Source organism: Neodiprion pinetum, chromosome 4 (assembly GCF_021155775.2).
Source record: "Neodiprion pinetum isolate iyNeoPine1 chromosome 4, iyNeoPine1.2, whole genome shotgun sequence".
Taxonomy (NCBI): domain Eukaryota; kingdom Metazoa; phylum Arthropoda; class Insecta; order Hymenoptera; family Diprionidae; genus Neodiprion; species Neodiprion pinetum.
Genome location: NC_060235.2, coordinates 38743703 through 38767760, shown reverse-complemented (window position 1 = coordinate 38767760; position 24058 = coordinate 38743703). Strand labels below are relative to the sequence as shown.

The 24058-nt window shown below is 36.6% G+C and overlaps 6 protein-coding genes and 1 long non-coding RNA gene across 16 annotated transcripts; 4 read left to right on the top strand and 3 right to left on the bottom strand.

Moving 5' to 3' along the window:
• The first annotated feature begins 457 nt into the window (after window positions 1-457).
• Window positions 458-3180, top strand: LOC124217337 (uncharacterized). The gene is made up of 4 exons (XM_046622749.1): window positions 458-561; window positions 1600-1708; window positions 2538-2663; window positions 2847-3180. Exons 1-4 carry the CDS (start codon window positions 458-460, stop codon window positions 3009-3011), a joined length of 504 nt encoding a protein of 167 aa, XP_046478705.1. The 3' UTR covers window positions 3012-3180.
• Window positions 2968-10481, bottom strand: LOC124216899 (protein brambleberry). Of its 2 annotated transcripts, none has more exons than XM_046621985.2 (9): window positions 10097-10481; window positions 9283-9866; window positions 8272-8457; window positions 7723-7945; window positions 7286-7582; window positions 6969-7181; window positions 6549-6800; window positions 6036-6360; window positions 2968-4296 (listed from the first exon to the last, which is right to left on the bottom strand). In XM_046621985.2, exons 2-9 carry the CDS (start codon window positions 9655-9657, stop codon window positions 4155-4157), a joined length of 2013 nt encoding a protein of 670 aa, XP_046477941.1. In that variant the 5' UTR covers window positions 9658-9866; window positions 10097-10481; the 3' UTR covers window positions 2968-4154. The 2 variants fall into 2 exon arrangements, with proteins under 2 accessions (XP_046477941.1, XP_046477942.1); XM_046621986.2 differs by having other exon boundaries at window positions 9283-9679.
• Window positions 5040-7093, top strand: LOC138190884 (uncharacterized). The gene is made up of 2 exons (XR_011176954.1): window positions 5040-5389; window positions 5504-7093. It is a non-coding gene; the product is annotated as an uncharacterized lncRNA (long non-coding RNA).
• Exo84 (exocyst 84) lies at window positions 9471-16844 on the bottom strand. Of its 3 annotated transcripts, none has more exons than XM_069135460.1 (9): window positions 15991-16131; window positions 15332-15693; window positions 14716-15018; window positions 14450-14594; window positions 13854-14366; window positions 13626-13756; window positions 13111-13524; window positions 12814-13039; window positions 9471-9605 (listed from the first exon to the last, which is right to left on the bottom strand). In XM_069135460.1, the coding sequence occupies exons 1-8, from the start codon at window positions 16040-16042 to the stop codon at window positions 12833-12835; spliced, it is 2127 nt and encodes a 708-aa protein (XP_068991561.1). In that variant the 5' UTR covers window positions 16043-16131; the 3' UTR covers window positions 9471-9605; window positions 12814-12832. The 3 variants fall into 3 exon arrangements, with proteins under 3 accessions (XP_068991561.1, XP_046477939.1, XP_046477940.1); XM_046621983.2 differs by lacking the exon at window positions 9471-9605 and adding an exon at window positions 16689-16844 and having other exon boundaries at window positions 12757-13039; window positions 15991-16151; XM_046621984.2 differs by lacking the exon at window positions 9471-9605 and having other exon boundaries at window positions 12757-13039; window positions 15332-15712; window positions 15991-16122.
• Window positions 10496-12813, top strand: LOC124216921 (sperm-associated antigen 7 homolog). The gene is made up of 5 exons (XM_046622042.2): window positions 10496-10696; window positions 10836-10903; window positions 10989-11077; window positions 11254-11591; window positions 11690-12813. Exons 1-5 carry the CDS (start codon window positions 10618-10620, stop codon window positions 11818-11820), a joined length of 705 nt encoding a protein of 234 aa, XP_046477998.1. The 5' UTR covers window positions 10496-10617; the 3' UTR covers window positions 11821-12813.
• Window positions 16134-19832, top strand: Tmem98 (transmembrane protein 98). 6 transcript variants are annotated; one of them, XM_069135467.1, is made up of 5 exons: window positions 16134-16271; window positions 17132-17342; window positions 17704-17813; window positions 17887-18019; window positions 18122-19832. In XM_069135467.1, exons 2-5 carry the CDS (start codon window positions 17205-17207, stop codon window positions 18395-18397), a joined length of 657 nt encoding a protein of 218 aa, XP_068991568.1. In that variant the 5' UTR covers window positions 16134-16271; window positions 17132-17204; the 3' UTR covers window positions 18398-19832. The 6 variants fall into 6 exon arrangements, 5 of the variants coding, with proteins under 5 accessions (XP_068991568.1, XP_068991567.1, XP_068991569.1 ...); XM_069135466.1 differs by lacking the exon at window positions 16134-16271 and adding an exon at window positions 16421-16677; XM_069135468.1 differs by lacking the exon at window positions 16134-16271 and adding an exon at window positions 16871-17001.
• On the bottom strand, window positions 19546-23349 carry LOC124216902 (ATP-binding cassette sub-family F member 2). 2 transcript variants are annotated; one of them, XM_046621995.2, is made up of 9 exons: window positions 23208-23349; window positions 22659-22841; window positions 22039-22442; window positions 21738-21901; window positions 21303-21530; window positions 20778-21165; window positions 20391-20582; window positions 20075-20278; window positions 19546-19982 (listed from the first exon to the last, which is right to left on the bottom strand). In XM_046621995.2, exons 2-9 carry the CDS (start codon window positions 22834-22836, stop codon window positions 19839-19841), a joined length of 1902 nt encoding a protein of 633 aa, XP_046477951.1. In that variant the 5' UTR covers window positions 22837-22841; window positions 23208-23349; the 3' UTR covers window positions 19546-19838. The 2 variants fall into 2 exon arrangements, with proteins under 2 accessions (XP_046477951.1, XP_046477952.1); XM_046621996.2 differs by lacking the exon at window positions 23208-23349 and adding an exon at window positions 23021-23151.
• Between the last annotated feature and the right edge of the window lie 709 nt (window positions 23350-24058).

Genomic DNA, 24058 nt, shown 5'->3' with positions numbered 1-24058 from the left:
CCCTCTACCTGGACGATTAGAAGAAGAAAATAGTGGTATCGAAAAATATTACTTTCGGATGTTTTTTTTTTTTTTGTATACACGGCAACCGGACTCGCAATCGAAGATCAGTATGAAAATATCGTGGAAAATATTGAATTGCGTATAAATAAAAGTAAAAAAAAAAAAAAAAAAAAATGAACGTGATAAAACAAGCATGGAGTGAATTATTTACGTCACGTTGAAAATAGGCGGAGAACAAGATTGTCCGAGAGCCGGGTGTTATTATACTTATATTCGCGGTGCGGAACGAGAGCGTATATTAATCATCGAAATTGGTACACGATTGCAGCGGTGCCGCAGGAAGAATAAATTTTTACCTCTGTCCGCAGTAAGGCGAGAATGTTGACGACACGGATGGACTGACATTCAGAAAAGTATACCGTTTCGAAGTGCCGACGTATAAAAAAGGCTCGCGATGCCGCGATACAAGCAGCGGATTTCGGCCCTCCAGATGCCCGATTATCCGCCACCGTATTCTCGTCATGAGACCGAGAGAGTCCTTAAGCCTGAGGAGCCTCTGTCAGTTTCGCGTAATGGTTCGTTTTCACGTATTATTCAGTTTCCACGACTCGACAAAGATATGGCACGCGATAAATCCACGGGGGAATCACGCCGCACTCTCGCGTGCGATAATTAATCTGCGGCGCGGTTCTGGTTCTTGATTTTTTTTACGCCATCCATCGTTTGAGACGTAGAAAACGGAAGCGAGCACTGTACTTCGTGTTTTTTAAATAATTCAAGGGATTTTTTTTCGGCAGACGTTATACCGGAAGTTCGGGCGACGAGTCGGATATCTTCAGGATGCCGTTTCAGCTTCTGTTGCATCGGTGCCGTCTTCGTCATCCTCGCGTCCATCTTCTTCATCAGCGCTCTCTTCCCATACCCGATGCACGCGTCCTGCACTGTAACGTGGTACGTTTACTAGGCGATAGACGAGCCATCGGCGAGAAATCTCCTTTCTCCAGCACGCGGGATATCAGCAAACAAGCAATTGCGACGATTCGGCGATTGAATGACGTAGGTACCTACCCATAAGTCATTACGACGCCTGCAAGGAGTCTTCTAAAACATCCATAATCGCATCTCCAGCCACTGCACCAATTTTTTTAAGTAAGCGATTTTTCACCGTAATCCCGGGACTGATTGATAACAAATTTTACGGTTCACCCCAAAAAATTTGGGGCGCTCCTCACGGACGGCAAAGAGATTTGCTCCTGGACCACTCCACCAAGGTTTTGATGGATACATGGAGCGAACGGGCCTCCGTGGAAACTCGATATTGCAGGAGCCGCACGTTTGTTTGTCATGGGGTTGGCTTATGTTTGCTCTCTTGGCCTGGCTCTGGTTACAAAAATATACATTTACGCACAACTAGACACTGCAGCAGCGGTGCTTTTCAACTCAAGCCATGAGAACACGTATAATTATACCTATACTGTAATATTCATGGGATAAAAATCTTGGGAAATTACCGAAAACCATCTTTATATCGTTGCTTATACTTTCCACCCTCCGCAACTGATACCGTTGAGACCTCGAATGTGTCGTATCTTTCAGGAAATTCGGTGAACCATGCGTATACGTGATGCAGAGACTCCGGTGCCAGATCCTCAAGTGGTCTACGTGTCACGGCTGCGGTCCTCGAGGTACCAGGTGCTTGTATTCGGTGAGTTCTTCGGCTTTTTATATTTCCTCAATATTGCTTCGTCTCTTTTCATCCCGGGATCTTGGTCCAACGAGGAAGTCAACCATTCCGTGATAATCTTGACTCAAGGTGGTGCCCTGGTCGATTTCGACGTTGACGTATAAATATCTCCGAATATCAAAGCCCACGTATCTCGAACGCGAAAAAAGGCTTAACAGCTCCATTATGTACACAATTTTGAACTAAAACACTCCGTTACGTTTTTATTTAACGCAGACATAAAGAAATGGCATGGATTTTACGAAATTGCAATAGTAAATTTGTAGAATTCATGCCATTTCTTTATTTATGCGTCAAATAAAAACATCCAGGAGTGTTTTTGTTAAGAATTGTGTATGGAATGGGGATGTTAAGTCCTTTTTGCACGTTTGAGATACGTGGACTTCAATCTCTGGAGATACATACGACAACATGGAAATCGACTAAGGCATTCCTTTAAGGACTGCGAAATTTCGAGTGACTTCGTGACTTCAAAACACTCGAGTACCCGTACACTTAACTTCAAGCATAATTTACCTCGTGTCTTAGTGTTAGACTCATTTGCGTCACCGAGCGCTTGATAATTATAGTGTATGATACGCAAGTTTCAAGTAATTTCTGAGCCCCACTTGATCTAAAGTTTACCTTGTGATATGTTTATTTTCTTTTGCGACAAACGCGTTAATGTGCATACATACGCACAACGTTGTTAAAGTGACTCGGTGACGCGGCTGGGAAGGCTTTTTAAGATATACACTGTCGACTTAATCCTGCTAACGGATAAACTATGAATTACATGCATTAATCGCAGCTTCACGATCCAAGACCGAATGATAATTATACGATAAAAGCTACGCACCTTACGCCAAACATCCGGTTGGTCGATGGCATTAAAATGATCTTTCAAAAAACAGCTAACAATAGCTGCACGGCAGTGGTAAGTGGTTACTTCGATTTTATACAACATATTATATGTATGTAAGATATCGAAAGCGTAAAAATTACGATATTGCATTTCCAGACAAGATTATTTCCACATCGAATCGCTACATTTTTTGCACTACATCTAATTTTGGAAATTATCGTTTTCGCTTTAATCAACGAAGAATAATTTTTACAGGCAACTTCACAGTCCAACGATTGGTTCGTTATATTTGACTATGGAACGAACTACTGTAATCTCCACAATCTCGTAGTTGGTGCAGGTCTTGATACGGATCAAAATTTTTTCGAGTCAACCAACAACGCTGTTTGTACGCAGTTGAACATGGCATCCTGCAACTAATATGGCTTTGAGAGTGTCGAAAAACACATCTGTTTTATTTATATACTTTTATCAAGACACAACGTTTATTACTATGTATATACACTGCTCGACCTGTTGTACGGACAATTGCCTCGGGTATTAATCCTAGGAGCTAATAAAGATCGGCATCCTTTCTCGTTTGAAATTACTTTTCGCCCATTTAATGAAGATTTGTTTTTCATTCTACACAGTTTAAGAGTTATTACAGTAGTAGATTAATGTTTCGTGGATTAAAGGCGGGATTACTTACAAATAGTCAAAATTTAAATAAGCTCAATTCCAGTTTGGCCAGGTTTTGCATTTATTTATTTTTTTGTCACTTACTTAAGATGATCAACATACTTTACTTTATAATTTAATTAAAAATTTGAAGTCCGAATTGGTAAAAATTAGGGATTAAATCATTATAGTTAACCAACGAATATTTTCGACTACAAATTATAGGTAACGCTACTTTATTTATTTACTTTTTCTCTAAGTAGCATTGGTTATTGACATCACTCTCCGTTACGCTCATCAAATATGAAATTTACGTTTATAATCACACAATATTTATAATTCTTAAACGATAACTGCTTGAAAAATCTACTTAATCGGTTTAAACCTCAACCTTCACTCATCACCTTTCGACTAACTATTACTTGTTATTCGCGTCTCTATTCAATCGCTTCGGTATTCACTAATGAACTTCAATGATGTTCTTAGGGTAAAATGAAGTAAACAACGAATCGCTCAGTAAAACAAATTTTAATTTCCGTAGCCAATTATTTCTATCTTGTTGTATTACCTCGTTGCGATAAATGAATGTCAGTATTATTACTTGTTCAATGCCATTGATAAAAAAACATGAAATAAAAACCGAAAAACTGTTGAAGTCGACATAAAAATATTTTGTAAATTTAGATATTCTAAAGATTTTACTGAGCAAGATAAAAACTAATTCATTGTAAAGATAAAACGATCACGGAAAAATTGGTATTTATACATCACTTTCAGTGACTTGGTTCATTTTACTACTGCCTGTCAATATTTATCACATAATAGGATAAGATCGATTGTTTTGAGGGAATCATTCCTGTCTATTATCTATATTTGTAGACTCGTATTAACGTCCCTTGGAGTTTAGTCACCCATAAAGGAAGACCCATTGCTGTGGCGGTGACAAAAATTCCCTCCAAGATTTGAAGATAAACGGCATCGTTTTCCAGTTCTGGTTAATGCACCACATTGGTTTTTGCTGGTACCAGTCATAAAAGGTGTGTTGCTGAAAAGTAAAGCTCAAAACAATTATTGTGCAATATACACAATAGGGTGGATCAAAAAAATCCACTATTTTTTTTTCAAAGTCACATCTTTAACGATTAATGTTATTCTTGGATATGAAGGTCACAACTCAAAACACTTTTTTATAGTGTTAACGTTTCAGCCCTGATGGGGGCCCTCCTCAGAACCAATTTATTTAAACATCTGTCACGAACAAAAATAATAAAATAATGTACAACTCCGTTATAACAAAATTAAACATAAGTGGTTTAGATAATAAGCAAGGATGTTTATGCAGATATAAATGAGAGGAATTACCTAGTGTGGGATGACACTTTCAATTACAGCAGACAGAGAACACTCTTAAGTAGTGAAAGCGTGTTGGTGAATAAATAATAAATAGAAACAATAAAAAAAAAAACAAAAACCGAAGCACACTGCGATCGCGATACGTAGTTCCCAAGACTTCATCCTTGTAGTTAATTTGATAAAATAAAACACACAGCCGTTATAGGTTTAAATTATATAAATTATACTGCACTGACAAGGCATGCCATCGATTTCGACCACTCTTTCAATTATTCTCAAGCCAGCATTATTGACGTTGAACCATTGTATTACAACAGGCTATTGTTAGAAATGTGCAATATTGTTGCACATCCCAATTCTGTCAACCGAAGACAAAACATCGAACATCTGAGTACTATTTACATCTCTGTGATACAACCATTGTAATTATCCATTACCGACTGAGCTTGCTCTCGATTTTACCTTCTTAACAAAATTTTGGTTTCCTTTTAACCCGTTGACTCTGCGTTTGCTCTGATAACTATCGATATCGATCTCCCCCCACTACACACTGGACGTTCCACATGTGCAAATGTGCTCTTGATTTAAACCTATAACGGCTGTGTGTTTTATTTTATCAAATTAACTACAAGGATGAAGTCTTGGGAACTACGTATCGCGATCGCAGTGTGCTTCGGTTTTTGTTTTTTTTTTATTGTTTCTATTTATTATTTATTCACCAACACGCTTTCACTACTTAAGAGTGTTCTCTATCTGCTGTAATTGAAAGTGTCATCCCACACTAGGTAATTCCTCTCATTTATATCTGCATAAACATCCTTGCTTATTATCTAAACCACTTATGTTTAATTTTGTTATAACGGAGTTGTACATTATTTTATTATTTTTGTTCGTGACAGATGTTCAAATAAATTGGTTCTGAGGAGGGCCCCCATCAGGGCTGAAACGTTAACACTATAAAAAAGTGTTTTGAGTTGTGACCTTCATATCCAAGAATAACATTAATCAACAAGTCATCAAGGTCAAGAAAAATCGTCTTCATCACACCTTCAACAGTTGTAGGAAGAGGAAACAAGATGTCTGCTAAAATTTGAGCCCATAATGTTAATATTTAGTAGTTCCTGAACCCCATTTTTCATTTTCCATTTAATTAGTACGCGAAAATAATTTTACTTGCATTCTGAATTTCGTAGCTCAGTGACGAGGCAATATACATACATAAATATCAACTACATATTTTTGTAGGAAATGATGATCTACAAAAATGGTCTCTTATAATTTTTCGATAACTCAACTCTTTCAAAAGTTATTCAAGATTAAAGTTGAAATTTTTTGGACCACCCTATTTCACCAACCTATTAAACAATACAAACGCACTTTCAAAATGAATTACAGCTTGAATCTTTCGCTATGAATCAAATTTTAACTCACCTCCTCGAAGGTGACGGTGGATAAACAAAGTTGCTTCTAGTTACCGACCCGTTTCTCGTAGTACGACGGCGTAGTTCTGTCGCATCAACAAGATCATCGCTTTCGTTGTAGTTATCATAATGTTCGTTTAATAAATTACGTGATTCGTGAATTGAAGGCGACGACATATCGTCTGACATATTTGGATAGTGTCCTGTGTAATCAGTAATTAATTCTTCGCGAGATTTCTTTGAAGGTAAATACGAACATGACATTTCTTCGTGAAGCAGTTGTGAGTTACCTCTACCCCAAGACGGCATGGTTGGTACGCAGGACCAAAGTTTATCTGAAATAGATCATAGTAGATATAGATGACGTGCTGTACGTTAATAGACACATAGGATACATATTTTTGTAAAAAAAAAAAAAAAAAACGTTAGTTTTTTTCGGGCACCAGATGTTGATAACATTCTTTCCAAGAGCTTATAAGCTTTTTGGACAAAGATTGCTGAATTTTTACTTGGCAAAACTTACTTTTACATGAGTTCGCTTGGTAAATAAGTACCGATGGGATGCCAAGAATTTTATGCAACATAGTAAACAATACAGATTCTTTTGTATCATTTACTGCAGCATCTCTTCTCACATTATTACCATTGATGTAATTAATTGGTGTACTATTGGCACCCAGTATATTTATCGATGGCATGACACCAGTAGTAGTTGGTTTTATAGCTACGTCTTTAGGTCTGAGTATATAATGAATTGCAACAATCAGGTAATGCACTGGAAGTAAAAAATTAATATTACTAAATGATTAATGGTGCAAATTACTTTCAAAGTATTTCTGGTTTACGTTTACAAATATTAAAATAGCTTGCTCAAGTCAAAGAGTTCTACATTCATAATTATTTTCTTCAAAATTGCATATACGGTATGAAGACAAATACATACTTCCAGTTATTAGAAATATGAGCGCAGTTATTGAGCCAAAATCGAGAGAAGCTTCGGCACCTTCTTTCAAGTATGACAAAAGATTCAATGGTAAAATACCCATTATAGTAAATCTAGTTAGAAAAGGTGCTTGCAAAAAAGATGCAACAATCATGGCTATGAGTAAGTATATAGCGTGCAGCCCGGTGCGATACACTTTTTCAAATTGATCCCCTGAAACAAAATAAAAATTCATCAGTAATTATTTCGGGAAAATTTTAATTGAACACAACGCATTTTCGATAAAAAAAAAAAAAAAAAAGTTATATAAATCGCACCAGTGTCGCCAATGTAATTTGTGATCCAACCAAGTTTTTGGTCAACTTCAGTTTTCAATGTATTGGTCAAGTCCAACAGAAAATGAACGGTTTGGTTTATTTGATCAAGTTGTTTCAGAGTTTGCTCATATTGCTCAGCGGCCTCCATATTATGCTCTAATATATGGTTGGTACTGGATTCAATTCTATCCCAAATCTGATGAGCTTGTTCTTGCATATTCTTCAAATCAGCTAAAACCTCCTGATGATTCTCATTCCGTTCTGTAGAGTGATCGGCAAGTTCCTGGCTTGCTTTCTCTGTAATGTGAACACAATACCTTTTAATGGTTAACAAATTGAAAAGAGCTTAAATTTTTTTATTATACTTCTTTGAATCTACTATGGATTTAGTAATAAAAGTTTTATGGAAATATACTGAAAAAGTATCAACTACTTACCTAATTTCTTCCTGATGTCATCCGTCATTGCAAGTAGCTGTGCATGGCCAGACCTGATGAGAGCTTTTTCGTTGTTTAATATCTGAAGATTCCTGGCCACAAGACTATGAGCAGAGGATTGGGCTTCCTTTAACGATTCCTGTTGCTCAAGCAAAACCTTGTTGCCAGTTGCAACGGAATTCAAAGCATCTATGGTTTGCTCTTCAAGACGTTCTTGACTTTCCTGATTTATAAGGATAGAAAATATTTGTTTAATTCCTGAGGTTCTTTATTCCCGAGCACTAAGGAATCGGCTGGTTCAGCTTCACTTTTATGTTCTAGGACAACGCGGGGATAGGATGAGGGTTGAATAACTTTAGGTATGCTGAGAATATCCATTTTGATTGATTGAAGAAAGATTGTCAGGTGAAATGAAGAGTCTATTAGATAGGAGAGACGAAGAATGAGGCGTGAATGTTAAGAGCGGTCAATCGAATGACTGAATCGTATAAGAACGTGGACGAAAGACCTCATGATCAATACTCCTGCATAAGAAATATGTTTCGTTACCTTCAGAGAGCCCATCGCCTTGATTTGCGAATGCGCAGTGTTCATCAGTTTATTTACTGTAATTTCAGTCAGAGCTCGAAATTGAATATTTCTAGCTGCATAACATACAGCTCTTGCTCTGTTGCTCATTAAGTGATACGCGTTCCACATATCTGGATCCATTTCCGTCGTGCATTGTCTTAGCGTCTAGGAATAGATATAAAAAATAAAATACTTACTTAGTCTAAGATGCTTGGCTCAAGCTCATCAAGAGTTCAGCACAGTACACGAAGCTACGAGTACAGCTGCTAAATGGCGGTAAACACTGTTAATGTTCTTTACTGATTGTTTTTTTTCTCTGAATTACAAACGAAGAAAAATATCAATAACGAAACTCTCTGTTATGTAAAAATTTTGATATGGTAAGAATTAACACAAGACCATACAGGCACAAGCAAGCAAATAGATCCAAAGTCAAATGAGAACTAAACCTTCCAGGAGGTCTGCACGGGTTTAAATTTACGCCTGTGGGTATAGAGAGGGGAATGGGACTGGGGAGGTATGTGCAAGTCTAAACACGCTTGCAACCAGCCCTCAGTACAAAACGTCATTGTCCTATACTCTGGGAATACTAATATACCCCTAAATATATCCCCGACTATTTGGGTATGGGATGGAGCCACAATAAAAATGCCTAATTTAAATGAGTAAAAGAAATCAATTATTCACAGTTGACCATTTTTCATTGGAAATAAAATCAATTAATCTAGGAAATTACAATTATTTCCTTGAATTGTTTCATTATTATGGAAGATAATTTCTTTTACATTTCTGAACACGTTTTTCTTCTTCTTTTTTTTTTTTTGTGCGGAGGCAGAATCGAATTGCTACACACAAGTTACTTGCTTGAAATTCAAAAAAATACAAATGCCGTAACAGTTTGCATGAACGAAATCATTCAATTTTATAATTTCTAAGAAAATCATAATCTATTGAATTTCTTATTGCTCAAAATAAATTAAATCATATTACCATTTCCTCGGTGCACGGAAACAATTTTCTCCCTTCGGCAGCAGACTGACAATTCAATAAGCTGACGCTCATTTTAGCAAGTTCTTCCTCAGTCATGTCACTGCATGACGTTTTTATTTTCATGACGACTTTGTGCTGACAAGTATCCAGCGCTGAGGAAACTTGAATTTCTGAAAACTTTGCTGCCTCCTGGAGAAACTTTTCATCTTCCGTCATGGATTCATAAGGGATGGAAACCAAGGGAATGCCATCCGATGGCACGACATCATTTGATTCCTCGGAATTTTTACTCCAGACCCAATCATATATCGAAGCATTTCCATCTTGGTACGTCAAGACGGTAAAAAGTACAACAAAGAAACACGACTGTCTCATTTTTAAATAAAAATATACAAATCTGGTATCAGAGGTTTAAAGAAAAACGTTGTTCAACTGTTTCTTCAGAATTTGTTTACAGTTGGCTAGAAATTGCCAAAGTGTGGAATGAACTTTTACGAAACTTTGACAACTTATAACCTATGCACTGAAATTATCACAAGCGTCAAGTTCCCGGATAGATAAGACTGCGGATAGGTCAACTGTCACTTAAAATAAATATGCAAATATATAAATAAATAAATAAATAAACATACACCTGTATACTTTTTACAGAATCAGTGAACGCCTTAAAGATTGAAGTAATAAGATAAAGTGTGCTAAACGGACGTTACGTTTCGGAGTCTCGACACATTCGTGTGACGGTCAATTGACAATGTATAATTACTTCCCGAATAACGAGAAAATGAGGTATTTTTATTTAGTGCCAAGAACTTACAGAATTGAGTAACATTTCTCACTCAGTGACTAAAATAGAAGCACCTATTTGTTCGAGACAAAATATTGAGCACACACGCCGATCACCACTTATTGTTTAAAGTAAAGTAACAGTAGATTAACGTCGCCTAATCCGTTGATTATTGGCATTTAAACTTGAATAATTAATTCGATTACGCGACGAAAACCAACGATCAACGTTCACGCGAACGTGACGATGTTTGTTCTTGTTGCTCTTTCTATCTCAGCCTTTTAAACTAAATTCAAACTGAAACTTCAACGGACATCTGGTCGACCAGAACGCCATCAGTTAGCGAAATTAAAAACTGCCTGTAACGGATAATTTTTTACACTACCTTACCGACAGATTCCGACTTTGCTTTGCTTGACTTTGCGCTTGGCATTGCGCTTATGATAAGAAGAGTGCGTGACTATTACATACATTCTTCGTATCGAACAGACAAGATTAATAAATTAATAGTTAACACCGTGATTTCGGAATTGATTGATTAATTGAGAACCATGGATCTGCTTGGCTCAATTTTAAATTCAATGGATAAGCCACCGAGTGTGAGCGATAAGCAGAAAGCATTGATGAAAAGTCAGTTTCGTACATAACCTTCCTTTCTGCAAATTTTTTTTTTTTCACTCTTCAAACAAGTTACGATAACGATTAAACAATTACCACGTATAATAAGTGTACCATTTATTTAATGAAATCAATTTTACACATTTTATAGAGCAACGAGAAGAAATTGAGAAACGTCAAATAGTGGAAGCGGAAAAACTGAAGGTGTTTAGAGAAAAGGTATGACGAATGATCCTGAGTGATACAATTACGATATTCCAAAAAACACTTGACCATGATTGTAGATATTTTACTCTGTTTGTAGGTTGAAGAAAAGATAAATAAATTTCTGCAAAATGGTGCGGCTCGAGAATGTAAATTTCAACCTATGGAACAGGTCTACAGAAGCATTATGTAAATAATTTATTAATTTATTTCGCGCCCCAATCATTATATGTATTACACTTTGAGTAACCAAGACCACTTTTACTCTCTCAATTCAATCTTTTTTTCAAGTCTGAAAATTGTTTCCACCAAAAAATATGAAAAGCTAGAAATTAACTCTATATTGAGAAACCGTTGTTTTTCAGACACGATGTTGCAGAAGTCGCCAATGTATTAGCATATTCTTTTGGGATGGAGGGAGTCGATAGATATATAATAATATTTAAAAGGGAATATGCTCCAACCGAAGACCACTTAAATGCATTGCGTAGAGGAGAAGAATGGAATGAGGAAATAGCCAAGAGATTAAACGAGGAAAGAGAGAGACAAGCTAAAGAAGATGAGGAAGCAAACAAATCTAGGAAGAGAAAACAAGAATTTGTACCGATAACCAATTATAAAGACAAGTATAAGCATCTGATTGGAGAAGAAGCTGCCTTACAAGCAGCCAGAAAAACTGAAACTAATCGTAGTTATGGATTTGGTAAAAATTTATTCAACTATTCAAGTTACTTTGCCCAGCATCATGCTCGTGGTTCACCAACGAAAATTTTTCTTATACCACCTCGATTCTTTTTTCAGTCCCAAGTGAAAACAAAAAAGATCAGCGAAGTATTGAGGAAACTCTAGCAGATATTCGTGCGAAAAAGAAGAAGACTGAAGAACCAGCAAATCAAGCATTGGAACCAGAAGAAGAAAATGTCCCTCAATGACGTGAGCTTAGTTGAATAATTATGTTGTAAAGTGAAATTAATTGCACTGCTAAACTGTAAATAGGTAATAAGTATTTTTCTGTTCTAATACAATTAGTTATCGTACATTAGATGAATCACAATCATTCATTGGCATTGAAATACTACGGATAAACTACAGAGCTTTATTCCGTTTCTTTCAAGATGCCACATGTGATTAATCAAGTCCCGATTGCAAAGTAACCTGTGCACCAATTTTGTACAGAGATCGTCATTATCTTCTGACAATGATATTATTAATCTACGTGTAGCTTGTTATTTAAACATAACACATGGTAAGTTATTAGCTGAATCCGAAATATATTTACATGGAATGCACTCCATATTTATTTTAAATTCAATTTAATACGTGTTTATCGGACAAACTTTAGTACTATGCTTTAATCGATACGAAACAATATTCATTCAGCGTTAACAATTGAAAAAAGATGAGTTAGGTAATGCTGTATTAGTTTTAAATTTGTAGAATTAGTATGCGATTCAAAAAGTGCTCTAGTTATATAGAATACATGAAATAGGAGAAATGTCAGCGACAGACTGATTAGTGAATAAGAATAATTTCGTTAATTATTCATGTCCGAGAGTATGTTCTTTATTGCATAAGTTCCTTCACACGTACATGTATTGTTACTCCATAAATTCGAATATTACTAAAGTTTGCAAAAAATATGTCGTCAAGACTTTTTATACCAATTTTTCTCGTTATCCATTTGTACCTCTGGAAGCACTGATAATGCGATATAATAATAGTTCAATTTCTCGTTTCTTTCTGATAAATATAATTAGAAGAAAAACATTTTGTAGAAATGGTAGATGCGTTTTTAGCGTCGTGAAACTATTCATTACACATACAAGCATACAATACTTACCAAGACAAATAATTACAATCATTCAATATTATTAGGCGTTTTAAATTTTTATTTTACATATATATTAATATAAAATTTGACATACCTTACAAGTGAAAAATGAGTCATATATATTCTGTAGTCGAGTACTTTGTAACTGCTGTTCTTGGCGCAGGTCTAGGCTTCGTTGCGGCAACAGGTTCGAAGACAATTTGATCTTTCAACGTGACTAGCTTTGTAAATGGTCTTGCTGTCGCACTTTGGTAAAGTTCAAGTCCTCTACCAATTACAATGTCTCTGATATAAACTGCATTATCTTCCACCACTTTTCTCTGTAACAGTAAATCATATTGATTAGACATTCGTGATCAATCCTCAAGTAGTGACGATCACTAATTATTACCTCTTGTTTAAATTTTGGATTACTTAGAGATGCCAAAAGGTGTTGTACTTGAGCTCGCATTACAGATACAAGAACACTGTCTATGGTTATCATCAATTCTGGTGTATTAACGCTAAGACAATCCTCAAGTAATCCAACGTACAGTCTTGAGAATGCCAGTGTATTACTTGTCAGTGATAACCATGTTTCACTTGTCATGTAAGACAATGGAACACCAATTCCGAGATCTTCAAGCTCTGTCATAAGCTTCTGGAGGTTTTGGCTAGACTGATTGGACGGGCGCCAAGTATCCTCAGCTGCCCGAACCTTAATCGCGTCAACGTACTTTTCGCCAGCATCTTGCAGAGCTCTAACCAATGGAGTTCTGAGATGGCCATCCAATTGGTAGCGAAGATCTATACCCAGCTGCGTCAGCTACATATGAAGTTATTGATAAGAACAAACGACTTCTGTATTCAATTTCAATAGTATATTACTGTAATTAAACGCTTAACAATTGCTGTGACCATAATTACCTGATCGCAGTGGCTCCTTACAGCCACAATGCATTCTGCAAGCGTGTTCGTAGAAACTTGTGGTATGAAAACTTGTTTAATCAAATGTGACGTTAAATGGTTGACCTCTTGACCACACCAGACTACCAGAGCTGTAAAAGATGTGATTATTGGTTAGCTTCATTGAATTCTTCAACATACGTGATGTACTGGACAGGTTTAAATGTGATCTAGTGTATTTTACCTTACCAGAAGTGCAATTCGCAGAATTTGGGAAAATACGTAAAAACTCTCTAGCCATTTCAGCCACGTTGCTAAAGGCGATGGCGCTCAGCTGTTTGACGTAAGGTATTGTGGGGCCTTCTCTTTTAACTCGTTTCAATTGAGCTTTCAGTGCAGCATTGCATAATCTTAAAAACAGTTGACAAGCTTGGACACTTTGATCCAACTGAATTAATAATCTTACAGCTCTTCTCGCACTCCTCAGGCCTCCCCCTTGAAGTGACTTTGCTTCAGAACTCAATTCCAATTCTTTGGTAAGAACGTCGACCAGAGACTGTGCTCTATCGTCAACTTTAGCCTTGATACCAACTAATACAGGCGTTGTTTGAGCTTCGCTCAGATAAGATCTTGCTTTCTCTAACAAATTGTAAGCTTCTTCAAAATGACGTTGTGCTATACAAGAATCTAGGTCCTCGGCAACTTCTAACAACCATTCGGGTAGAGATTCGGTACCCTCTGCTTCCGGACTATCTTCCGTGCCTGGTTACAATTACGATCATTAATTTTTACGTAATATCCTTACATACCGCCTAAAATGCGAAACTCTACTTACTGAAACTTACCTATTGTGTTTGAATCTAGAGACATTGAGCGAGATGGTGCTATGTGTTCATCTTTTAGATTTCTATCCTTATCAACTGATTTAGTTTGATCTTCTTGCACTAGTCTTGCTTTTTTAGCTTGTTCACATTTATCCAACCATTCTTTCTGCAAAAACGTACAAAGCATGAAAATATATTCCAAAATCTTGGAGAGTTTAATATATTCGTGTTTCAACTACAAAGTTACTATCGGACTGCGTAATAGGAAAAATAGGTCTGCTAATAACCTTGCTTGTTGCTGTCGCACACTGAAAGACCCTCGTATCAGGAAAAGCCAAGAGTTTGAAGGCTAATTTGACAGTTCCTAGATCTCTAACATTGACAACGGCTAAACTCTGCAAATCATAAACAGCTTGCATTTTATATCTGGGTGGGCCACGCCTTCCACCAGTGGCTAACCATGAGGCGATCATTAGAACGTCGTTGAATAAATAGGTGTGAATCCTTTTCAGGGGTGTTCCTTCCAATGGGTCAAGTTCAAGCAGAGATCCTTCGTGTAAACAAATCCGACCTGGTGTCTCTACCAAGCTCTGTAATAAGAAAGGTTTCAGATATCACAAGTGAAATGTTTCAGCTTAGATTTGAGTCTCTAGATTTTTTCTGATACCAAACTTCCATCAAAAATAGATACTACTAAAAATCAGCTATCAGAAAATGCGTTTCATCCAATAATATACCATAAGTTGTGGATGTAAGAAAGTGGTGAATAATCTGTCTTACATAGAAATTGTGATACAATCTTACCAAATTGATTGAAATATAGCTGACAAAATAATTCGATTTGCATCTAATATAATAATGAACAATGATTTAATAAATTTTTTATTTTAATTTGAAACTGACCATGGCACCTTCAACATTCTCCAGTAGTTGAATCAGTTTCGATTTTTGTTCCTCTTCTTTGCTACCAGCATTATGAGATTCCCCATTTTGAGTTTCTATGTTCTCATCAAAAACAACCCCAGTCGCACCGATAGCACCAAGAGTTCCCAAAAGTGATCGTTGTTCTCCCAGTAATTGTGACAACTGATACATTTCGCTTTCCAAGTGAGATATTTCCTTGGCTGTTTCGATAAACTGCATATAATTTTGGTAAACATTTTTTTTCAATTGTGCCGACGTGCTGTCAGCGAGTATTTGAATCTTTGCCCTCTGCTGTCTCAGCTCGTCCACGCCGACGCACTGACTGCTCAACTCTTTGACAACTGTAATAGACGAAATAAACTACACGTGAGTAGTAGAATTGATAATCGTATATTATGTAAATGCACTAAATTCTGTTAATTAACAGCACAGCAAATGAGGACCTTATTTTTAGATTCAAGTAATTTGTTAAATACGGCGGAAAGTTTTTAAATAAATAACGTATTGTATTGGTTCACTTATTGAATAGAGCATTGTTCGCATCGTTTCATTTCATGATTCTATCTCATTTGAGAACATAACCTGTATTAGCATATAAGAATATTGCTTAAAATCTATTCAAAAGTAGAAGAACTTACATTTTTCTGGATTAAAGTCATCGGAACCGAGATTTTTCATCAGGTCAGTCATGTTTGCGTGTATTCAGTATTACCTTTGATTAAATACTATAATCCGACAGACGTAAGGCTCGTCACGCCTCCCATGACGACATGACAGTTGCAATTTTATGTGCTTCTCGCTTTTGAAAGGAAGGAATTTTATTCAGTGGGATTATCAAGAAATCTCTTGACAACTACGCTACGTGTATGATAAATGTGGAATTTATTTGAAACTGAATTAAACAATCCATGAACTCGAGGTATGTACCACACTGCTTCACGAATTCCGAAGATTCCGAATGCGAGAGTTTTTAGGGATGAGTTAGGCGACATCTAATAATAAGGGGGGGGGGGGGGGGGGGGGGACATACAAAACCGATAGTGTCGCACTCTATCCGAAAATTTAACGGACATATCAACTGAAATACAATCTTCATATTGACTTGTCAAATATTTTAGAAAAGTTCTTTTGTTATGATGTTTGTATAATTTTTACCGAAGCCACGTCATTTCAGGGCAAATTTTCGGATCTAAGGAATGACTGCTGCCTCATGAAATCGCGAATGATCTGTTTCTGTCAAAAATATTGTAACAAGTAGTTCACTCAATTAGTACCGTACATGTATTCGTGTTTCTGACAAATCGTGCCCAACTGCACAGACGCTGGTATGTCGTACCTCTAAATTCGTATAACGAATAAATATAGAATTTATCCAGCTTGATGCAATGAATCTGATGCAGCAAACGTGTAACGATTAACAGCATTCCTTAATCCATCCGTGTGATTGACCATACACGACTTGCACGCCTAGATGCACATAATTGCATGAAAGCTATTGACAATCAGTGAGATATTCACACACGTTGAAATCACATATGACCAGTTGAAAGTAGTATGTGTGTACAGTATAAAGCCCGTGACAGTCTCTGCCTCCCACTGAAACCAAGGATGCGTATACAAATGAACAACTGTTGAAAATTAATTAAGAGGTGGCAAGTGGTGTGGCTAATTCGCGTCTTAGTTTGTTCTTTTTTTTTTACAAGTACAAGTCTGTTAGTTATTTAGTTGTCCTAATCTCATGACACATTGTATTTTACTCACGCAACAAGTGGCTTGCAGCCTTGCAGAGACGGCTACAAAGGCTTATTAGTAATTGGATATTACCTTGGCTTGAAGAGCTCGTAACAACAACATGAGTTCTTCGGTACCGGTTGGGAGCATGGCTGGTATGGAGACGGTTGTTGCAGTCGCCCTTGGTGCTCTTGCTGCTGTTTTTCTTGGCGCGCTTCTCGTTTTGTTAGTCATTTGTAGAAGACAACGATGCTATCATGTAAGTTTGCCATTTATACAACTTTATATACTTAGGTAAATAGCTCAGTGGTCGTAGCCTGTATTATTTTGCATCCTTATTTATAAAACGGTGAAATTATTCACTTACTTCCAAGCTATTTGTAACGTTATACCAATGGCCTTCCAGTAGAAAAATTGAACCATTTCTGTTCATGCTCTGTACAGTTTCGATATACTTGGATGCCACATATTGCATTGCATCCTTTATTTGAATATTATTACCGATAAGCAAGATACCGCTTTCATAGCTTTCTTGGATTAGTTTCATCATCAAAGTCTTCAGCTTTGTAGGTGATCACAAAATATATTTTTTGATAACGAAACTGATGTAATATTTTCAGAAACAGAAGGATTCCCATGATTTGAATTCAGATTTGTTGGAAAGCGAAAATGGTGGAGCTCTGAGTTTGGATGCTTGGGAGGGCGAAGAATGGCTGGTTAATGCGGAGAGGTGAAACTCAGCTTTTGATAATTGGATGAATTAGACTTAGTCCTGAAGTATAATTATCTTTGATCATTTAAAGGTGGGTTGACGATGCGACTGGTTTGGCTCCACCGTGTATAGCAGTGCTAAGATCATGCCATTCCCTGGCAGCGAGTTTGACCAAAATTGCTGGAACAGTAAACAGCAACACAGTACCTCTCGAAATTGTAGACGTAAGTTGAAACCAAAGAAAAAGATAAAAAAATTTCAAACCTATACACACATATGTATAATAATTTAGATTAAAATTCAAGCTCACTATTACTCCAATTTAGGTTGCCAGACGCATACCACCAAGGGTTGATGATGTTGTACGTAGCCTCTACCCACCCCTAGATGCTCGTTTACTGGAAGCAAGAGTAGCAGCTCTAGTTTTAGCAGTCACCAACTTGGCCCTCGTTACGAAACATGGAATACCGAAAAGTCAGGCAAGGAAGTTGGCATTTATCGATCAGGCCCTCAGTGACATGGATTTACATCTCTTAGTTTTACGGGAAGCCGCACTGGCACAGGAAGCAGCTTGTGCCATCCCAGCGTCTACCTCAGTGTAAGCTTCCATAAATGTTGATCAGCAAGAGCGAGAAGTTTTGTCTTGACATGGGGAATTTTTCTACCTTTAAAATGCAAGTATGGAGGGTCAAATCCTCTTGTTTATTTCACAGATTAAAATGATAACTAAAACTATGAATTCCGTTTCGTGATATTTACAGTTGATATATCAAAGCTGTGAGTCACCATTCAATTTTTGAAGCGGCATAGTTTTATCGTATGATTCGCTGCCCTCTTACACCAAGACAATATGTTTCATTTGTATATGTATTCCAAGTAATATGATTAACTTCCAAAACCTCAAAGTATTTTCAATTTTTGAAACTCCTGTTCATTGTTGATGTTTTATGAAGATATTTTGTGGTTTTTAGATTATAAAATAGACTATATTTATGTATGTCATATATTTATATAAATGCGCAATCAAATTTTTATACGATTTTACTACAATATATATATGGTGCGTTTATACGAACAATTTACGAAAGAAACTTGACAGATCTACAAAGAGAATTCTGTTTCTACTTGACCTTTGTAAATATGTTAATTTTTATCTATTCAAATGATTCTGTCAAGCTACACGACGTTTCGTGAATGATATTCGCCCGAGAAGTTTCAAGTATTGGAATCTGTAGTTAACCGAATCAACCTGATTCATTAAAAATAATCTAATATCATTTCGAGCCCGGAAATTTATCTCGCAAACACGTGGTAGATAATTTCAACTCAGCCGTCAGTGCCACAGATTATAACAATATTGGAACGAAATCTATTATACGTCAATAAAAGAGTGGCTCACTATGGCTGACTAATGCATTGTTATTACTTATATATCTATATTGCTACATTGTACATCATTTTGAAGTTTGAGATATTTCTATTTAAATATGCACCTAATACTGGAATAAACCAGTATATGTTGCGGCGCAATGATTCTATTTTTGTTAATACATGCATATCAAGAAACAAGCCATACATTTACACTTGTATTCACAGATATATTTTGTATTTACTAATCCACATCAAACGACGAGTAAACAACGTAATATTTTTGAAAAAAATTTAAAAAATTCCATCTAATGTATAAAATTTGTTACTGCAATGTTAAACGAATGAAAAAGGATATTGTGAGTTTTTACTAATTACCATATTCTTTCAAGTATTTTATTAATATTCAATAATTAGATTCAAATTACAATCTCTGAGACCATAGGGATTTAATCCCAAAGGGCAACGGTTTCTGTTAATTAATCAATTAGGTCATTGTAATTAGTTATTACTGATTTATCGTTTTAAATAAATTAGCTAAGATAGCTCAAGCCATCTTCGTGCTACACAGCAGCACCAATTTAAGATGGCAGGCAAGTTTATTTTTCGGTAAAATTTCTATATAATTGGGGGTGCAATATAAAAGGAATAAAATGGTTTTCAGAATAACATCAATTATTTGCCTCTATTAGCAAATTCTTTTTGATTTTTCTGATTATCCTTCAACACCTTGGTCTTCAAGTGTTCTTTGTAATTTAAGATGCCACCTTGCCATTTTGTTACCGTCCCATTTTCACACACCCAAATTTCTTCCGCTACCTGTTGAAAAAAAAAAAAAAATAATAAAATGAGATATAATCGGAGAACCTGATTATAACAAACTATTTAATTGTCACTAAGTATAAACGCACCTGATTAATTAGTCTAAAGTCATGGGACACTAAGACCATTCCCCCATCAAAGTCGTTAATTGCATCTGCCAGAGCATCAATCGTTTCCATATCAAGATGATTGGTTGGCTCGTCAAGTAGTAGGAGATGCGGAACTTGCCAGGCGAGCCAAGCGAATACGACTCTGCAACGTTGTCCATCGGACAACTGGCGAATGGGACATACCTGTTTCAAATCATACAAGTTATTGCCATTACCCAATTAGAAAAAACGTTTGGTATCAAAAAATACACAAATAACAGTGAGTTCCAGGCGGTCGATTAAACAGTTAGAATACCTGCTGTCGCCCAGTTAATCCGTATCGACCGATTATCTTCCGCATTTCTTCGCGTTCTTTGACGTCAGGGAAAGCCTGCATCATGTAATCTAGAGGTGATAGGTCCAGATCCAATAACTCATGTAAGTGTTGGTGGTACCTGGCAATCCGGAGATGGCTGTTTTTACGAATCATGCCGCTACTGGGCACCAACTGGAAAGTGTAAATTGAATGACATGACATTTGATTTCTCGTAACAAATATTGGCGATGAAAAGTGCATATTTCTATTGCTAACAGTTAAAATACGTTGTCTTATAATGTGTTCAAACAAAGTTTTAGAGCGTCTGATTTACATGTAATTTAAGCAATATATCTTATCTAACACAGAGTACAGAATGAAACTTACTTCTCCATACAAAAGTTTAAGTAATGTACTTTTGCCAGCACCGTTAGGCCCAACCAGAGCAAGTCTTGTATCAAGATCTATTCCAAACTCTAAATTCTTGTAAATCCATGGTGCGTCGTCAGTATAACGAAAACTAACGTTCTGCACCATGATTACTGGAGGTGGAATGCCTCCACACGAGGGAAAGTAAAAGTTGAGAACCTTATCGCTAGTCACTTTTTCAGTTAAACCTTGGGCAACCATTTTAGCTAAAGTTTTTTCTTTGGACTGTGCTTGCCTGGCCAACTTTGCTGATCCATGACCAAATCTAGCAATGTAGTTCTTCATGTGCGCTATTTGATCTTGCTCCCAGTTGTACTGTTTGGCTTGATTCTCCAGCAACTCCATTCTACATTTCGAAGAATAACGTTACATTAGAGAAGAAAACGTATGAGTGGTTGAAACAAATTATAATATTTTTTGTCCAGCATCATACTGTATTCTTTGTTGTATGTATTCATATTGTGTACGAAGTATGACATTTACCTGGTTTTCACGAAAGCTTCGTAGTTACCACCGTAATACTTGAGCTGTTTTTTATTGACGTGAATGATGTTAGTGCAAATGCCATTGAGAAAATCTTGAGAGTGGGAAATGATGACAAGAATTCTCTTGTACGTTTTTAGTTCTTCTTCAAGCCACACGCAAGCATCGAGGTCGAGATGATTGGTAGGTTCATCCAGCAGCAGCAGATGTGGTTTCACGTAAAGCGCTCTAATAATATAAATATAATTTCGTTAATAACAAAACAGTAAAACTCGGATCTGTAATAATATTCATGAACTTTAAGATTGGTATCTTCAAACTGATACAGTCCATAGTTGTGGTAATGTAAAATGTTGCTTTTCAAATGTGTAAACCCCTTTTAACATTTTAATCATATCAAATCTTTGAATGATTTCAACTCTAGTAAAGTTTTACCTAGCGAGAGCTATTCTCATGCGCCAGCCTCCAGAAAAGTCCTTGGTTGGAGTTTGCTGCATTTTTGAACTGAAGCCCAGACCATGCAGAATGTGAGCAGCACGAGCCTCAGCCGTATCTGCATTCATGTCATCTAACCTTTCGTAAACGTCCATCAGTTGTTCCTGCCAATTGTAATAGTAAAGATATTACTGAAATCTGTGCTTTGGATAAATCATAATTCTAGTGGAATATTCCATCTGTATCTATCCATATTCCAATTAACGTCATCTTGACAGGATTTCTGAGATTCATGTATTACCTGTGCATCTTCCTCGTCACATTCAATCAATTCCTCTGCCAATCTTTCAAGTCTAACACGTTCCTCATCGACTTCCATAACACATTGTAAAGCGGTCTTGTTACTAGCGGGCATTTCTCTGGTCAAATGAAAGATATCGATTTGATCAGGAATGGGAACTTCTCGATTACCGACAACGGAGAGCAAGGTCGATTTACCAGAGCCATTTAGACCCAGTAAACCGTAACGCCGACCGCAATTCAACTCCAACATTGTATCCTGTAGGAGCTCGCAACCATGGAAGGTTATGGAAAAATTAGATATCTTGATGTCACGACTACGAGGATGTGAAGCCAGTGATCCAGTGCACGAACGAGCTTCAGCATTGAGGCGTGCATCAGATTCCAACTTCATGCACAAAGCCTCTGCAGACGTGAAAGAAGAGGAGTGTTTTGTGAATTAGATAATAGCTATTTCAGGGTTGCATCTCATATAAATGCTGTAAAATTCAGCATACCACTTAGTCAACATATAAAGACTTTTTGTGGCACAGTTTGGATGAGAAAATAATGAATAGCTCAATTCAGGGATGACCGTTTGGAAAATAAAAATGATAAATTAGGGGTATATTTATAAGTCACCTTCAGCACTGATGCTCGTTCCATTGGATCCGTTTTGCAGCTCTCCACTTACAGGGCTCTGTTCTTTGCTATCATCTCCAGGCTTTCCCTGTTGAGGAGTAGCCTTTTTGCCGGTCTGCCTAGCCTTAGCTGCATCCTTCTTTTTTTGTTGCTGCTTCTTTTTTGCGTCGGACGGCATTTTAACTGAAATTTTTTTTGTACAAACCCACTTAGATTCATGAATTTTCACGGTTATGAAACTGACGTTTATTTCTTATTTCCTACAAACTTTCTAAGTTATGTAATTTATAGGTTAACCATCTGTCACTTCAATAGTTCAAATAATTTAATGGTATTAAATGTTGGGAGGATAAAATTATTACTCAAATCTCTGCTCAAAATTCAAGAAACGTGCGTGGCTTCCAGCTGAGACAAAAGATTACAGGTATTTCACACGACCCGAATGACATCCGTTAACTTGGATTGTACGCATTGAAATTTAGTTATTTTATCGACTATGATAGAATGACTAATTTTTTTACTGAAAAATGTATATTTGCTGATAAATACCTAATTATATGTGGCAAAATGCGGCGTTAACAAACTGATGGCTCACGTGTGCGTACAAATGGCAAAGCCGTCAATTTAAGAAAGACCGATTGGCATGGATCGGGCATCGGCCGCTCTCCATCGTAGATGGCGGTTATTTAGCTGCTAGAAATTTCAGTGGAAAATTACCAGTGTTTTGCCCGGGAATTTTTAAAAATCTGTTCCATGAAGTGATTTAGATTTTCGACATTTTCTGACAGAAGTTGAAATTCTGAAATCATATCAAATTGTAACTTTTGCACGTTATTTTATTTTTTAAATTCTAAGTAGATTTAAACCCAAAAAGTCTTAGTAGAATGAATGAAAGCCGTTAACTCTGGAACGCGTGCGTGCATATGGTGGTAAATACCGGCATTCGTTTGACGTAAGCTAAATGGCATTTGATCCCTCGTTAGGATTATAGATCGTTTTAGGACTGCTGAAAAATATTTTTTGAATCCAGCTAACACCAAGATAAATTATAAAAGAGAGGACTTGAAATTATTACGTATAATGCGATTGTAGTCGCAAAAATCTGTACGGTATCATTTTTTCTTAACAACGGATTCATCTTCAAAGAATGAAACTGTCTCAATAGCATTACGCACTTTTTGTATAACAAATAAAATCGAGAAACCTCGACGACAATTCATCGTAAACGCCTCGTAAAAAGAGCAGCTATAAAAAACCAAAATTTATAAAAATCGTGTGTACAGATGGTGCACAGCACGTGCTTACATGTGACGTCATCAAGCGTGCGCGGAGAATGAATAGAACATCATTGCGAATATTTCCACCAATCACAATCTTGGAAATTTGCTGAATAGTGACGT